The following is a 17,808-nucleotide window of genomic DNA, read 5'->3' as shown; positions in this document are numbered from 1 at the left end:
TTGAAGTTTTCATTTTAAAGTTTAATGTTATTCCATGCTGTGTTTCAGAGAGATGGTACTTGTGGCTCCGGTGAGAATATCCAGTAGTACAAATCAGATTCATGTTACACATACCCAACAAGAGGAGGAGAAATGAGAGGAAAGGATGAGGTGAGGAAACCTGACGGACTCAAAGGGGGGAAGGAAAGATGCAGCATGCCTCTATTTCTTCTGCAAACTGCAGTAAATTGCAATCAAACGGTGCTGAGCGCTCCTCTCTCACTCTCACACACATTTCTATGTTAAAAAGCCATTACCTAAATATGTAACTTTAGCAAAAAGCACTACAGCCTCACAGCACAGCACTGCTCCGAGGGACAAGAGAAGAGGACAGAGATTCTCACATGGGGATATTCTGATGTTTGTCTTTAAAACAAATACAGATGTGTAAAAGGAACAAGTTTAGAGGGCACTTTGTTTAAACTAAAAGCTCTTTCCACCTTCCACCACAGCTGTATACTCTAATCCTGATGACTGAAGTCAAACTGACAGCATGGAAACGATGTACATCTCAAACATACATACACAGGAAAACAAACTGAGTTTCATCTTTAAATTAACCCTTGCATATGTGTGTTACAAACACAGGCAAGCAGACTTGGCAACAGATGATGCAGCAAAGTAAAGCGAAAATAAAACAGTCACAGAGGATGTGGATTTTAAAGGGTTTGGGGCTTGCAGAACGAGAGAGAAAAGGTAAAACCCCGGTGGACTGGAAACACGGGCCCGAGCGGGCCCTCAGGGAACAGATAGGTGGCATGCGTGTAAGGATAAGAGGTAAGAAAGGCAGGTAGAAGTTAGGAGAAAGCTTGAAGAAGATGGTGGGCTGAACACTGCTGGAAACTGTGGCATGGGACAGGAGCTAGTGCTGGGACAAGAACAGGAGAGAGGAGAGGAGGGTTTGTCTTGTGTTGTTCAGTCTCACTGGACTTCTTCCTCCGCATCTTGCTGCGCTTCTTTGTTCTGTTCTTCACCTGAAATGAAGAGGAAATCGGAGCGATTACTGAGGCTGCTGCAATCTCTACACAACCAGATTTGTTTCTGGGTGAGCGATCTTTAGAATCAGGATCAAGTCCGTACATGTAAAAGCTTCAAACTGCTGGAGTGGACTTACAGAGTTTAAAAAAAACATTCCCGAAACTGGTTTGTTGCCAGTTGAAGCTCAGCTTGTTCTCTCAGTCAAAATACTTGGATCTTTGTGAAGTTCTGTTAAAACCACTGAATGTTTTCCTCTTCAATAGAAAAGTCTCAGAACCTCTTCACTACAGTTCTAGAGCTAACAGTCAGTGCAGGACCAAGACAAGAGAAGACGTCTGCAATGCTACAATAAACATGGAGGTCTGGTCTGTAGCTGAACTGACATTTCATTGGAAACATTAACATGGCGTTACCCTAGCATAGCATCTGCTAGCGTAACATTAGATATGCTAATAGAACATCACAGCATTATGCCAACAGCATAACATGCTGACAACATAACAAAACATATGCTAACATAGCAAAGCATTTATGGTCATAATATAGATCAGCATAACGCTGATAGACATGCCATATGCTAGCATACCATAGCATAGCATTTACAGCCATAATAAAGCAGAGTATGCCGACATGGGACGCCATATGCAAACATTAAATGGCATATGCTAACAGAACATAGCATATGTTCATATTCATTAAGACTGAAAGCTATTGATATTTTTAACTGCATTATCCTTTCTACATAAGAAGGTGTTTCAAAGAAGTTATGGACCAGAACCAACCAATGATTCTAGTAAATAAATGTAGACTTCTAAATAAATAAATACTATGGAAGGTTAAAGGTTTTGAATAAACTTCAGAATAAAAGTTTTTATTTTTATCTGTGTTCCAATCAGACAAGTTATGAAGGGTCAAAGTAACAAAAATTAACTTGAAATGAATTGAAGGTCTGAAATACTTAACATGGTAATATTGATTGCCATAAAAACCAACATGTGATTAATATCGTGAAAATTAGGATCCTAGAATTTGGAGGTCAAATGGTAAATATTAATGTTATAAATATTAAAGTTATCAAGTTTAACATTGCCTGTTTTAATTCATTGCCTTGATTTTATCACCTCCATTTTTACCACTTCAGTTTTATCATTCATCGCGTTCACAACGTAATATTTGGTCCTTCCAGTAGATCTGAATACAGCAGCATGGGTTTGTGGTTTAGGCAGTAGCCTGTTATTCAAAAAAGTCCAATATACAAACAAAAGTATATCTTTTCAAAGGTTTATTTCCATGGAAACAAGGAAAAAGACAATGACAAATGTGGATCCCACTCTTCCATCCAGTAGTTTGTCTTTTTGACAAGGATTAAAATACAATATCTTGTAGAGGGTTAAGTAACATTGCAACAAGTTAAAAAAAAGAAAATACAAGAACCTGGGATTATAGTGAAAAGAACAACAGTAAAGCACATAAATGTAATGGAATAATTACTTAAAATAAAAGATGTCTAGATATGTTTGCAGACATTTTTTGAGAAAATACAAATTTGAGAAGTCTCAATGAGGAGTGATCCATTTTAAAGTTGTTTAAAAAAAAGGCAAAGCAAGGGGCAGAGCCTCTACACTTACAGCAGTGAATGTGGTACTTAGCCAGCAACAAAACAATATTTACAACGTCAGATGTTTGGCTATCTGGACTGTCGAAACAATGCATAATATGGTCAAAGGAAAACTTGGGGATATTCGGTATTTTCAGTGACAACCATTTACTTGAGATAAAGCAAGAAAAAAAGAGGTGTTCAAGGGTTTCAACAGGACAATTGCAGAAGTTACATCCAACTAGATCAAATTTAAAGCGTTTGTTTAAAAAAAAGCAACTAGGTATATTTTATGACAAATTTTAAAGTGAGTCTCTTTCACCTTAGGTGGAAATGGCCATTTAATGTATCTGGATAAAGCTTTTTCAGCTATATTCAAATCCACAGATGTTCTTCTGTTGTAATCATTGAATCGTTTTGATTTAAATGCAGACTTGAGTACAACATTACTGAGTTTGCCATCAGTTAAATCGATGTCGTTTACAACCAGTTTGGGTAGAGTTGGAGTGACTCTAAAATACCTTAAAGTTTTTAGTACAAGATGAAAAAGGCCGACCGGAATAGCTTTACAAACTTTCAGATATTCATAACTGGTACAGTTCAGATTAAACTTGTTAACAAATTCATCGTGGTCTAACAAAACTCCATTACCATCCATTAAGTCAGTTACAAACAAAATCCCTTTTCTATACCAATCAGACTTAAAAACGTTAGCCTTCAGCTGATTCAAAATGCTGCAGCAAGAGTTCTGATGAAAATTAAAAAGAGAGATCTCATATTTCTCCTATTTTAGCTTCCCTTCATTGGCTCCCTGTTAAATCCAGAATAGAATTTAAAATTCTCCTCCTCACATATAAAGCCCTTAATGATCTAGCTCCATCATACATCAGAGATCTGATTGGTCCATATGTTCCTAACAGAGCACTTCGTTCTCAGACTGCAGGTTTACTGGTGGTTCCTAGAGTCTCTAGAAGTAGAATGGGAGGCAGATCCTTTAGTTATCAGGCTCCTCTCCTGTGGAACCAGTTCCCAGTTTTGGTCCGTGAGGCAGACACCCTGTCTACTTTTAAGGCTAGGCTTAAAACTTTCCTTTTTGATTAAGCTTATAGTTAGAGTGGCTTAGTTTATCAGGGAGGGAGCCTTCTTCCCTCCCTGTTGGTTGGAGTAAGGGGGAGTCAGGTTTAGCCTAAACCGGCTCAGTTATGGTTGAGGTGGAAACACACCCTCCATTTCTGCTACCTGTATGACCCCTTCTCTTTTCCATTGGTTATAATCAGTCTGATGGAGAGAGGTATCCCAATCATTGTGGTTTTTAGTATAACAATGACCATCAATGGCCTCTAGATGGATAAACTTTATCAGTTTATTATTTTACTTAGTGCCACTACACGTGGCCCGTTCTGGGGTGGCCGGGTTCTGGCTCGGTGGTTTGGTCCGGCCTCCCCGGCGGCCCTGCGCCGTTCCAGACCCTTTGTGGGGTTCCTTGAGACGACATTGTTGTAAATAAGCGCCGTTCAACTAAATAATCTGAACTAAAACCTGGTCTAAAACCAGGTGTTTCAGTTTCATTGTCCAACCCCTGTAGTTAGAGTGTCTTAGGTCATCCTGAGCTATCTCTGTAGTTATGCTGCTATAGGCTTAGGCTGCTGGAGGGCATAACGACCACTTTCATCCTCTTCGCTACATTCTCACACTACTCTCCAATTTTGCATTATTTGCTGTTATTTCAGCTTTTAAGTTTGTTCTCTCTTTTCTTTTCCTAGAAGCTACACCTGGCCTGGCTCTGTGTCTACCTGTGACACCTTTCTGGAGAGGGGCATCGTCCGAGCTTCTGCTGGCAACAACTTAATGCTCACCTTCTACAGATGATCCACATGGCCCTATCTTTCAGTGTTTAACCCTTTCTCTCTCCTAGACATGGCTACTGACTGAGCTTAACTGTAACTAACTCTATGTGCTCTCTTTCAGACTCTAACCTTGACTAACTGGCTCAGAGTTTATCTGTTCTTTCTTTCTAGATGAAACGACTAAAGGAGCTACATCCATTAACATTTACTTTTCCTTCCCATAGAAAGGACTCCTGGATCAGTGCTTCTGTGTTCTTTTTGTGTCTGCTCTGTTCTCTCAAACCTCCAGTCGGTCGTGGCAGATGGCCGCTCACACTGAGCCTGGTTCTGGTTCTGCTGGAGGTTTCTTCCTGTTAAAAGGGAGTTTTTCCTCTCCACTGTCACTACATGCATGCTCAGTATGAGGGATTGCTGCAAAGTCAACGTCAGTGACTGTCCACTGTCTCTACATGCTCATCCGGGAGGAGTGAATGCTGCAAGTCACTGACTGGATGCAATCTGCTGGGTTTCCTTAGACAGAAAAACATTTTATCCAATTTGAATAAATAACTGAATCTGACTGCACTGTTCAATGGTTGGGATTAATTGGAATGTATGTACCTGACGTTTGTACATCCAAGTGGCGCTATATAAATAAACTGAATAGAATTGAAAACTGACTTCCTGTTGACAACTATTGTCCCATTATTCCACAATAAAGAGCTGTGTGAGACAAAAATGTGACTGAATATCATTTTCCAAAAAAGCTAAATTTGTTTGTGAAAGTTAGACAGTTGGACAGGAATCTTGGTTAAATTAAAGTCACATCTAAGCAAAAAAATCCAGGCCACCAAGTTTATCAAATAGGCCTCTAGGGATATGAAACCACACAGAGTTGGGGAGTGAAAAATAGGCTTTTAGCCAGTTTATTCTAAATGTACCTATTAAGGCTTCAAGGTCTACGGCTTTAATACCACCTGCATCATATGCTGTAATAAGTTGAGACCTTTTTAAATAATAAGTTTTGTTCCTCCTTCCAAATTGAGATGAACACAGATTGACATGGGTAAAACAATTTGGACGCACCCTCAGCCTTTGATAAAAGAACTCGCCCAAAAACTGTGAGATCTCGAACTAACCAGTGGTTTAAGGATTTTTTCATGTTATCTATACATTTACCAATATTCTCCTCCTCTCATTTAATACGATCTTTGGAAATTGTTATTCCCAGATATTTAACATCAGATTTAACTTTAATGGAGGAAACAGACTTTTCAGAGCTGGACTGGATCGAAAGAAGTTCACACTTATCAATATTTAGAGGCAGGCCAGATGCTTCAGAAAAGGTTAAAATGGATTTTAGTGCAATATCAATCACAGTTTTGTCCTTTAGAAAAATGGTTGTATCCTCAGCAAATTGACTTATTGTAAATTTGTTGTCAAAAATTGTAATTCCATCCAAGATTGGGTTTTGAGTTATTAATAAGGTAAGCATTTGGGTTGACAGTATGAAACGTTTAGGGGAAATTGGACATCCTTGCCAAATGCCTCTTGACATAGTAAAGCTGGGGGTCAAATTTGTGCCAAGGGAAACTGAACTACTTATTTCAGTATAAAGCAGTGTTATTACATTGCAAAATTTTCCCCCAAAGCCAAAACATTTTAAGGTTTACATAATAAAGTGATGCTCAAGTGAGTCAAACGCCTTGTAGAAGTCTAGGAATAAGATGAAACTGTCGCCGTTAATAAAGTGTCGATAATCCAGCATGTCAAGAATAAGTCTTGTATGATGATGAATATTCCTTCCCTTTATGAACGCAGACTGACATTCATTTATAACAGTCGCTAACCCACTATTTAAGCGATTGGCGTAAACAAGAATTAGTATTTTATAGTCTGTGCATAATAAAGTGATGGGTCTCCATTTTTCTAAGGACAAGAGGTCTTTGTTGACCTTGGGGATCAAAGTGATGAGACCTCATTTCATGGTAGGTGAGAGATTGTTATTAGAAATACGTTCTAGAAGGGCATAAAATAAGTTTTCTTAAATCATTCCAAAAAAACTGATAAAACTCAACAGTTAACAGTAGAACTCCCAGGCCCGTCAATTTGACGGCGGGCTTTCTGGACGCGTGGGCGGTGATGACGTCATCGCATTACATTGGCCAGAATACTAAAGGTCTTCTTGCACGCTATAAAATTATGGTTTTGACAAGGATTTATAATAGTATTTGATCAAAAACATATTATGTTTTATTATTATTTATAAATAGTATTAAAATATCACAGAGTAAATAAATTACATTACAGTAAATTTAATAAATATGTTTCAATCACTCATTTGAAACTGTACAATAACAAGAACTATAAACAGGTCTATAATAATAATATTAATAATAATAATAATAATGAGAGAATAGCGGAAAAGAAAGAACTATTAAAAACTATGTACAACATGAAAAAATTAAGATGAGAAACGGAAATCTATATACAGTTTTTGCATGTGACAGTCACACTTCCATTGCATTGTCCACACACTACTTTTTTGGAGGTGCTAAAATCAAAGCAGTGAATGAAAACGGGCAACGTTAAATGTTATAACCTTAATATTTATAAGATTAATATTTACCCTGTTTTCATTTTAATGACCTCCAAATTCATGGATCCTAATTTTGACAGAGGCGAAATTAATCATATGTTGGTTTTTATGGCACTCAGTTTTACCATGTTCAGTATTTCACACCTTCAATTCATTTCAAGTTAATTTTGGTTACTTTAACCCTTCATAACAAGCCACCACCTCTAAAACTAATTCGTTTCTTCAAACTGAAGATGCTCAGTTATCAACTGCAGAAGAACAAATTCTCCATAAGGTCTCAACAGAGCTGCACCTCAAAAACTCTGAACTATCCCTTTAAGAAAACACGAGCCCTCATTGTTCCCTGGAGTGTCAAGTAGACGGTGAATCTGAGGTCGCTATGCGCATCTCAAACATCATTTAGTAGTGTTGGAAGTGAAATACTTCATATCACAAAATAAAATAAAAGCACCCACCGCAGTTATCACAGAAACCTTCATGGTCAATATAGAGCAACATGTTAAAGTGCAAAGAGTCCTGCAGGTGTATCAGATCTACATGCACTACAGTGGAGGAGGCCATAAGAAACACAGCATGACTTCCTTAATTAGTTTCTGCTTATTTTTTAAAAGCCTGACCGATGCAAGTAGACCCCCCCCCCTCCTCCTCCTCCTCCTCCTCCCAGTGACGTCATGCAGGCCAGTGGGGAGGGAGGGGGGGGGGGGGGGGGGGGGGGTTGCTGGTTAGATCTTGTAAGGAAGTAAAATGCATGAAACAGAGCAAGTGGTTGCTTAGAAAGGTTACCATGGAGGCAGCACAGCCACCTGAGTAATGAGGACTTTGATAGGGGCTCCAATAACCAAAGGCTTCAATAGAAACCGTTAAAGGTGCCGGTTAGTACCTCAGACTGAGGAGCAGCAGACATCTTTCTGTATGAATCTAAACACAATGAGCTGGTTTCTGATTATATTGACTTCCAGGTAATACAACTAAAACTTACATTTCTCTGAAGATGGAATATTACCATTGAACTAATAAAAATGGTTTTTAATCCAGAAATAAATGAAAGTTGAAAAATAATTTAGTTATCAGGGTCAGAACCAAACTGACCCCAGCTGTCAGAACTCACTCAGATGTCAACAGTTTGAAAACACCTAATGAGTCTGAATCTAAAGAACAGCTCAGACCGACAAAAAGAGAAAAGCAGGTAAAGATCCTGAAGTCTGCAGCTTGAAAAGATGAAGTTCTGTTTCATTCCTCCATGACTGCCAGTGGCAGTAAACCAAGTGGATGTTTCTCCTCGCAGGTGGAGACTTGATGGAAACAAGGTCGTGACCTGTACTTTCGGTGTGTTTGATCTCATCACTGCCGACTCTGTGTTTTTGGGTGGTTGAAGCCATTGCGCTGGTGTATAGATCTGTGGGTGATGCCGCTCCCTCAGGTGTCGTATGCCAGGAGCATGACTACATCTTGGGTGACGATGAGAGGTGTGCTGCTGGGGAACATCTGGGTGGCACCATCCTGGGCAACTCCATGTACATTTTTATCGCCTTGACATGGGCCATGAATAAACGCTGGCTTCATTCAATAAACGCTGGCTTCTACCTCTTGAGCGATAGGTGGGTACCCTGTTCCTCGTGACACTGCTGGCGTAAGTCATCCACTTTGTTTACTGCCACTGGCAGTCAGGAAGGAATGAAACAGAACCGAAGTTAAGCTGTTAATTGTTGTTCTGTGAATCCCTGGATCACCGCCAGTCACACTGGTCACTTGGATCCCAAGAGACCAAACGTAGCCTCCCAGGTGCTATTAATAGTAGCGCCGCCCAGGTAGGCTACATTCGTGCCTTTGTTTCCATTAAATCTTGACCAGCGTGAAACGCGAGGAGACGTCAGCCAGGAATGAAACGGAACCAGAATACAGAATATCACGGATGGATGGATGGATGGAATAAAAAGTAAAGTTTGGAAATATAATTATTTTTCCAAACTTATCCAGACCTGGAAAATACTGAAACTTCCATACTGGGTAGGAAGCCTGGATGTTCAGAAGGAGAAAGGAGGTTTTAGAGTCGTGTAGATGCAGGTCTAGCTGCTGTGTGGAAGGTGGTGATGGAGGTATTAGGGTGGTTAGACAGCAGTGACAGAGGTGGAGCAGCCCAAAGGCAGGAGGAATGACTTACAAAATACACTTTTATAACGGAGAAGAGGGAAGGAAGAGAAGAGTCCTTAACAATCTGAAGAGGAATGAGGGGGAGATTAGGAGAAGGAAGGAGAACTCAGGAGATTTTAGAAGGAAAAAACTCAGTTTTCTTCATGATTTAACACAACAGAACGTTTTACTATCACTGAGCTTTACTCACCATCTCCCTGAACATCTGAGGTCCATAACGTCAAGTTGTCACGTAGCAACTGCATGATAAGTGTTGAGTCTTTATAGCTTTCTTCGCTCAGAGTGTCCAGTTCTGCAATAGCGTTGTCAAAGGCTTCCTTCGCCAACCTGCCAGAGTTAAGGTGACATGAAGGAAACTGCTGAAAACACTCAACTACAGGCCTGGAAATAGTTTGACATTATTGGATGAAGAAGTTTCTAGAATAGAAAAGATGAGTGGCTGATAAAAGGTGTTTAGGCTAAAGATAGTTTTTCTTGGTGAGGTTAATCTAAATTCTGCGAAGGTTAACTTTATCTAACCGCTCCCATGCTGTACCTGCACGCACGGTCCGGCGAGTTGAGGATTTCATAATAGAAAACTGAAAAGTTAAGGGCCAGTCCCAGACGAATCGGGTGCGTTGGAGGGAGTTCGATCATGGCGATGTCGCTCGCAGCTTTGTAAGCTACCAAACTGTTCTCTGCCGCCTCCTTCCTGTCGTTGCCAGTGGCGAACTCTGCCAGGTACCTGTGGTAATCTCCCTTCCTGAGCAGGAAACAAACAGCAAGGATCAACACGTGCCGGCCCAGGAGGTAAAGTCACTCTGAAAAACAACAGGAGACTGAATATGATTCGACATGGAATAAAGTTCAGTTTATATGAAAATCATCATTAATGCTCATATTGTAAAAGCTCTTCAACATGTCCACAGAGTCAACATCAGATCCAGTACTCCAATACCGAGACACCAGGAGGTAGGGATGGAGGATATAGACTAAGTTTCATCACGATATTTTGTGCCATTTATTGTGATAATGACAAAAGTTACATTTAAGTATTTAGTATTTACTTGTTTCTAAGTAACTGTATGGAAGTGACTGCAGTCACCACTATTAGAAAATGCTCGTTCTGAAACGGAAATCCAGAGAAAAACTGTGATTCTCATCACTGAACTGCACACAGCAGCAAATAAGCGATACGATGAACGTCCATCCCTACAAGGAGCTTTATTGTCTTCCAGATAAAACCTCCATGAATGAGTCCCTTCAGTAAACTAGCTTTTACTATTTTAAACAGTCTCTCTTTACTGCAGATTATCAGGGTCCAGATTTATTTTCCAAACTTTTCTCCGCTCACATCTACAGATTTCTGTTATTTAGGATGTTTAACGAAGCAAAGCCTTAAACACTCCAGTCTTCAGCATCACCAGGGAGAGCTGGTGATGTTCATGATGACTGGAGAGGGAAGCTATCCTGCCACAAATAAACATGTACAGATCTGTGTGTGTGTGTGTGTGTGAGTGTGTGTGTTTCCTGGATACATACATTTTGTAGTAGAAAACCTTTGATTCGCCGGTGGTTGCAGCTAAGATGAGATGTTTGTCCAGAACATCCAGAATGTCGTTGCAGATTGATTTCAGTTCTTTCTCAACCTGCAGATAAAAACACACAAAACCACTGCAGGAAGCTGCTACAGCCACTGAAGAAACCTTAGCACCAATCTGACTTCGCTATGACCGAATGCTCCAATGAAGCTTGTTCTTTAGATTGGCTCTTTTTAAATCTTCAGGCACAACAGCTAATGTCAGGCCTCTCTACAGTCAGTCAGGTAGGAGTCATGGAACGCCGCCTTACCACAACCAGTGACTCACCTCTGAACCCTCGACTTCAACTAGAGTTCTCAGTTGTTTTACTGTAGGTTGCAGTAGCATAGCTTTCAGCCTTTTTATGACCTTTTAAAAACCTTTTTGTAGGGATGAGTGATGTGGACCTAGACGTTCATCGCTATACTTTGTGGTATTTATGGCAAAAATGATAAAAGTATTGTTTGGCGATAGATTGTCTGGCCTCCCAGACCCACAAACACAAATACTGCTCACATAAGACAAACACCAGATATATTCATTAATACATTTAAGTCACTAAACAGCACCTAATATTCTGCAATTAATTTGTCTTTTAAAAGATATTATTTTCAGAGAAAACCAACAGTGAGAAAAAAAACAATAAAAGTAACAATTAGGGATGCACCGATCTGAACATCTGGGCTGGTATCAATATCCGATATTAATATTGCTGTTATGACCAATAACTGATATTTACTGATATTATACTGTATGTATTTCCCAAACATTTAGACACTGAAAAAAAAAAACACCCACATTGCCTCTCTGCTTCAGTTAAAGATCCCACAATCCTGCGCTGCATCACCATCACATGACCAAACAGATGCCAGATGGCCGATCCCCTCCCCTCCAGCCCCAAGATAGAAATAATCATCAGTCGTTAATATCGGCCTTGTTTCACTTATCGGACCAATACCGATGTTAATGCAGATATGTCGTGCACCCCTAGTATCAATGCCAGCAAACATCGTACTGTAGAGTTTATGACTGTCCCGATAAATTGAAATTCTGACAGAAAAACAATTCAAGATAAAGCTAACCGCAACAGTGATAGCCCATTCCTAGCAACAACAATAACTACTTCAGCCAGAACTGCAACACAGGATTCATGATGGAAAAGCTATATTTGAGACATTTGAGGTATTTTTAAAGACCTCAAATCCAAATGTTCTGGTTTATTGGAGATGTTTCTGGGTGGATACACGGATGTTTCTTTGGTCTGGACAAAGAAAACAACAATTTGCAGCTTGAATTTCCAGCAGAATAATTTGAAAAACACACAATGCTGTCATTGTTCTGTGGATAAATCTGACGCCTAATTTTGGTTTCCGGTCCAAGAATGACAACCCTGATACTGGACTGGCCCCATCTCACATCAGGTCCAGCTCCCAATGAAGGCACCAGGAACTTAACCACCTAACCGCAATAAGGTTCATTTATAAAGCTTATTTGGTTCTACTGCTGTGGTAAAGATTATCAGACCCTCTGGACCTGGGAGTATCTCTGAAGTTCTCTTTACAGAAGAAAGAAAACGCAGCTGAGGACCAGGACTAACCGTTTTCCTGTATTCCCGGATCATCTTTAGTTTATCCTCGCCTCCTTTATTTTCCTCTTTCTGTTCGAGGCTGCTGATTATCCTCCATGAGGCTCTCCTGGCTCCAATCACGTTCTTATACGCTACGGAGAGCAGGTTCCTCTCCTCCACGGTCAGCTCCACATCCATGCTGGCCACCTTCTTCATCGACTCGACCATTTCTGAGAGACAACAGAAAGAACAGCAGGAACCATTTAATATCTGGTACATACAGGACTCTGCAGGATTCTGATCCTGCAGTTTTCTAGTTTAATTATATTCTTAAATTTTGCTTTAAACTCTAAACATTCTACTGAAGCTCTTCACTGGTTCTTCTACTACATCTGCAAGGCAAATATAGGTCCAACATCACCTATTGTTGTGATAAAACTCACTACATGAAGACTTTAGGCTTTTTATATGAAAATATCTAATATGGACTAATGTCTCCTTGTCTGTTATTGTGGCAACATCTAAATAATCTCATGAAGAACATCTCCTCTGATGACCCATGTCTGAATGATATGAGACATGTTATGAAGGAACCACCATGCTTTTGGCACCTCTAGTCCCTGGTGATGGAGCTCTTGCTAAACATCTTTAAAAGCAGATTTTGAGCCACTAAATATGATATGAAAATAATCTTCTCAGCATCTACCACAGGGTTCCTGTTCATTTTCCATTCAAAAACTTCTACCTTTGAGTTGGCTGCATGAAAGATCAAACCACAACCATCATTACAATACCACTGCATGTAAAATCACAGCTGGAAAGGTCTGCCTGGAAGAAGTTCAGGTACGACACGATAAAACTCTGCTTGTCAAGAACATAATTGACCACTTGGATGGACTTCCTCTGACCTTTACGACCCCACCTGGTACAGATCTTAGTCAACATCAGAAAGCAATGGGGAGAGTGTTGAGACACTTTGGCGGTGGGAAAGAAATTATAATCAGTATCGTCCAACAATAACAGCGTTTAGAAGCAGTCCTCAGCCTCAGAGGAGCTGGTTGATGGTTCTACGCTGGAAAAAGATGGCCGTATGGTAGCTTCATGCTGTGGTTGTGCTGAGCCAAATAGCAAAGCTCTGGATTTACGTTCCAACTCTCACCTGTGGTCAGATATGCAGCTCTGGAGGGGGTGGAGTAGAGCCGCTGCTCCTTCACACCAGAAGGTAGTTTGGGCATCTGATCAGAATGACTCCTAGGTTCCTCCCTCCTCAGGGTTTTTCACAGGGAGGAGACCCCTGTTCTGACCCAATACCTGTTGCTGTTTTGATTAAGTTTTGGAATGTCCTGGGATCTCCCAGAATAAGCTAGAGAGTAGAGCTGAGAAGAATGTCTGGGTTTCCCTTGTGGACCTGTTATACCTGTAAATAAGCGCCGCTTAACTAAATAATCTGAACTGAAACTATCTGTGTAGTTATGCTGCTATAGGCTTAGGCTGCTGGGGGACATAATGACCACTTTCATCCTCTTCGCTACATTCTCACACTACTCTCCAATTTTGCATTGTTTGCTGTTATTTCAGCTTTTAACTTTGTTCTCTCTTTTCTCTTCCTAGAAGCTACACCTGGCCTGGCTCTGTGTCTACCTGTGACACCTTTCTGGAGAGGGGAATCGTCCGAGCTTCTGCTGGCAACAACTTAATACTCACCCTCTACCAATGATCCACATGGTCCTGTCTTTTAGTGTTTAACCCTTTCTCTCTCCTAGACATGGCTACTGACTGAGCTTAACTGTAACTAAATCTATGTGCTCTCTTTCAGACTCTAACCTTGAAAACTGGCTCAGAGTTTATCTGTTCTTTCTTTCTAGAGGAAACGACTAAAGGAGCTACATCCATTAACATTTACTTTTCCTTCCCATAGAAAGTACTCCTGGATCAGTGCTTCTGTGTTCTTTTTGTGTCTCTGTTCTGTTCTCTCAAACCTCCAGTCGGTCGTGGCAGATGGCCGCTCACACTGAGCCTGGTTCTGCTGGAGGTTTCTTCCTGTTAAAAGGGAGTTTTTCCTCTCCACTGTCGCTACATGCATGCTCAGTATGAGGGATTGCTGCAAAGTCAACGCCAGTGACTGTCCACTGTCTCTACATGCTCATCCAGGAGGAGTGAATGCTGCAAGTCACTGACTGGATGCAATCTGCTGGGTTTCCTTAGACAGAAAAACTTTTTATCCAATTTGAATAAATAACTGAATCTGACTGAACTGTTCAATGGTTAGGATTAATTGGAATGTATGTACCTGACTGTTGTGAAGAGCCTTGAGACAACATGTGTTGTGAATTGGCGCTATATAAATAAAACTGAATTGAATTGAGCCCGATTGGACAAGTGGAAAACACCGGATGAATAAACATTAAATTATTATAAATTTTCCACAAAACAAAAAAACAGCAACAGGCTCAGTTGGCTTCGGATTCAGAACCCTGTTAAAGGGGTTTTTCATATATCTGCATTAATCGATATGGGCTAATGTTTTAACGTATAGGTATGGTCCGATAATTAAATATCGGTTATCGTCCATAACAGTAATATTAACATTGGACATATTGGCCCAAATGTTCATATTGGTGCATCTCTACTTTTAAACTTGGATCAGATCCTTTTTATAATTTTTTAACCGTTTGACTAATCAACTCAGGACTGACTACAGATTCTTTATCTTTGACCTTTAAACCCAGGTCAGAACAAGTCCATTTGTTTAGAGCCCCACCAAAGGTCCTTTTTTAATTTTTGAATGAGTGTGCATTTCTCTGTGGGTTCCTAGTGATGCAGCAAATTATTGATCAATGATTTAGTCATTTAAATGTTTCCAGTCATACCGACCACTCAAAGCAGCAATCTCACTAACGCACAGCAGTCATACACCAATACGGAGATTGGTATGCAACCTGAGCTTAGGTGCCTTGCCCAAAAGCACAGACGTGTGACAGGAGGAAGCTGGAACCGAACCCACAACTTTCCGAATGAAAGAGGACTACTCGGTTAAAAGCTGGTTTTGTAAAAATGGAAAGTGCCAACAGCAAATACCACAGGTTTCCAGACTGAACAGGAACATCCTGCAGCCAGATTCTTCTCCGTTCTTCTCATCTCCAGATCAATGCTGATGAGATAAATCCCTGGAAACAAGACTACATCGTTCCTGTTCTGACAACACAGAAGAAGTGTGAGACGGCCTCAATGAAGGTTGGGACAAAACACAATTCCACTTCAGAAGATTGCTGTCCTAAAAGACCATATGGGGACAATAATTTATGATCAGAACCAGGGAGGTTAGAGTTATGTCAAAGAACATGGATTCTGGCCCAGAACACATTCACCTATAGGCAAAAATAAATTAATTTAATTAATTTAATTTAATTACTGATCTCGTTGCCTACAGTTTATCTTCATTCTATATAGAAATTTGCTTTCATACACACTTTAACACCACCTTTTCCTGAGAAAAAGCTGCATCAGACCCGCTAACAGGAAAGCCTCCAATAAGCAGCTGCAGTTACACTGAAAAATGTGGAAAATGCAAACCTGCCGGCTTCTTGTTGTGGGAACAGGTCATTTTATGCATTCTTTGGCCTGTGAGGACTTCACTGTAGTCTGAGGGGTAGACAGATTATTACCGCTGGTGTTTTTAATAGCTGCATGAACAGGAGGCCAACAGCAAAAGGAGGAAATCAATCAGGAGCCTGAAATGGTCTGACCATCTCCCGGCTGCAGGCTTCACTCAGGACTTTGAGCGGCCATTTTTCATTCAGCTTAGCTGGGAAATATCGGAAAATCAGCAGCTGAGTCAGTGCAGCAGTGAGCATATCCTGCTGACCTCTGAGGTCATCTAAAACACCTCATGCTGAGGGACAACTCCTCGACTCTTTCCCTCGATGTAAAACATACCGCCTTCTTGTTACTGAGATTTTTTTCATCATTAATAATTATCTAACGGTCATTTGATTTTAAAAGGTAAACTCATTATTGTTATTGCTAGGTTAATATTGAGATTATAGTTTAAAAAAAATTAAAGTGACTAATCAGTCAGTTAACTGTAAATTCTGTGTAATTAATAACTGTTTATGTGCCCATTTCATTAAACAATGGCAAATCAGTTTATTGTTTTATTGTAGTTAAGTGTTCAGGAGATAAACTAATAAAAATCACATGTTTATTTACAATAAATTAAAGTTCTTATCCTAAAACTAAATCTGTTATGGTTCTGATCCCTCTTTGGACCAGCCGAATCATATTTAATATGACAAACCAAATTACCTGAGCAAGCTCCTGCAGATTGATTTAATTATTGATTTTAATAATTCATTCTAGAATTGCGCCGCTCAAGGTGGCAGCAGGTTGGAGTAGATCTGTTACTTTTGATTCTGATTTATTCTTTTTTGGGAACTATTCCTCTTGTGGTGGATACAGTTGATTTTTTTTTGGATGACTGTCCTCTCCGGTGTCGGTGCTGTGCAGCTTGGAGGATTTTTCCTAATACTTTCTATTTTTGGACATTTGTTATGATGCATTGCCATGGCAATAGGGTTGTTTCTTAAAAACGGGAGCAGCTGATTAATATCTCAAAAGCTCAAATAATACTTCAACTACATCCCCAAATCCCCGATGAGTTGAAAAGGAGACGCCGTGGATGCGGACCAGGAGCTAAGAGAAAAGAGAGAAGGAGGAAGTTCAAACCATCTCTTCCGTCGGTAATGATGGGCAATGTGAGATCGTTGGGAAACAAGTTGGATGAACTCCAAGCCCTACAAAGGACCCAGCCAGAGTACCGGGCATGCAGTATCATGTGTTTTACTGAGACATGGCTGCAGGATCATATCCCCGACTCTCTGCCGGGCTTTTTAACCATACAAGCAGACAGAGATTTAAAGAGGAGCGGCAGTTTATGTTCCACCTTCCGCTGTTGCCGACACTGCATGCGATGCCATCAGCTCAGTTGTTGCTAAGCTACAGACACAAAACCCCAATGCTTTTGTGGCAATATCTGGTGATTTTAACCATGCTTCACTCTCTGCTACACTTCCAACGTTTCAACAGTTTGTCAGCTGCTCTACCAGAGAAAACAAAACATTGGATTTGTTTTATGTAAATGTCAAGGACTCATACATCTCTACAGCAAGACCTCCTCTAGGCAAATCACATCACAATCTTGTTTTTCTCTGCTCGAAATATAAGCCCCTTGTTCAGAGGCAACCTGTAATAAAGAGGACTGTGAGAAAATGGTCACAGGAAGCTGGAGAAGCTCTGCAAGGTTGCCTTGAGGCTACAGACTGGCACGCACTGTGCCAGCCACATGGAAAGGACATCAATGCCATGACTGAGTGTGTAACCGACTATATAAACTTCTGTGTGGATAACATCATCCCCACCAGAACCGTGAGATGCTTCCCCAATAACAAACCTTGGATCACCAGTGACCTGAAGGACCTGCTTAACAAGAGGGA

General features: G+C 40.4%; 1 protein-coding gene across 2 annotated transcripts in view; it reads right to left on the bottom strand.

The window, feature by feature from the left end:
- The window catches only part of LOC124876941 (14-3-3 protein epsilon), a 21,646-nt gene continuing 3,838 nt past the window's right edge, over positions 1 to 17,808 (bottom strand). The window contains exons 2-7 of one of the 2 annotated variants that reach the window (XM_047380005.1): positions 12,347 to 12,546; positions 10,712 to 10,818; positions 9,726 to 9,932; positions 9,381 to 9,517; positions 9,201 to 9,254; positions 1 to 1,013 (exon numbers count right to left, since the gene is read on the bottom strand). In XM_047380005.1, coding sequence (XP_047235961.1) covers positions 9,247 to 9,254; positions 9,381 to 9,517; positions 9,726 to 9,932; positions 10,712 to 10,818; positions 12,347 to 12,546 — 659 coding nt within the window. In that variant the 3' untranslated portion in view covers positions 1 to 1,013; positions 9,201 to 9,246. The remainder of the gene's footprint in view (positions 1,014 to 9,200; positions 9,255 to 9,380; positions 9,518 to 9,725; positions 9,933 to 10,711; positions 10,819 to 12,346; positions 12,547 to 17,808) is intronic. The other variant, XM_047380004.1, reaches the window with a different exon arrangement.

This window comes from Girardinichthys multiradiatus, chromosome 11 (genome assembly GCF_021462225.1).
Source record: "Girardinichthys multiradiatus isolate DD_20200921_A chromosome 11, DD_fGirMul_XY1, whole genome shotgun sequence".
In the NCBI taxonomy this organism is placed as follows: domain Eukaryota; kingdom Metazoa; phylum Chordata; class Actinopteri; order Cyprinodontiformes; family Goodeidae; genus Girardinichthys; species Girardinichthys multiradiatus.
The sequence above is the reverse complement of the archived record's forward strand: the minus strand, read 5'-3'. Positions and strand labels throughout refer to the sequence as shown.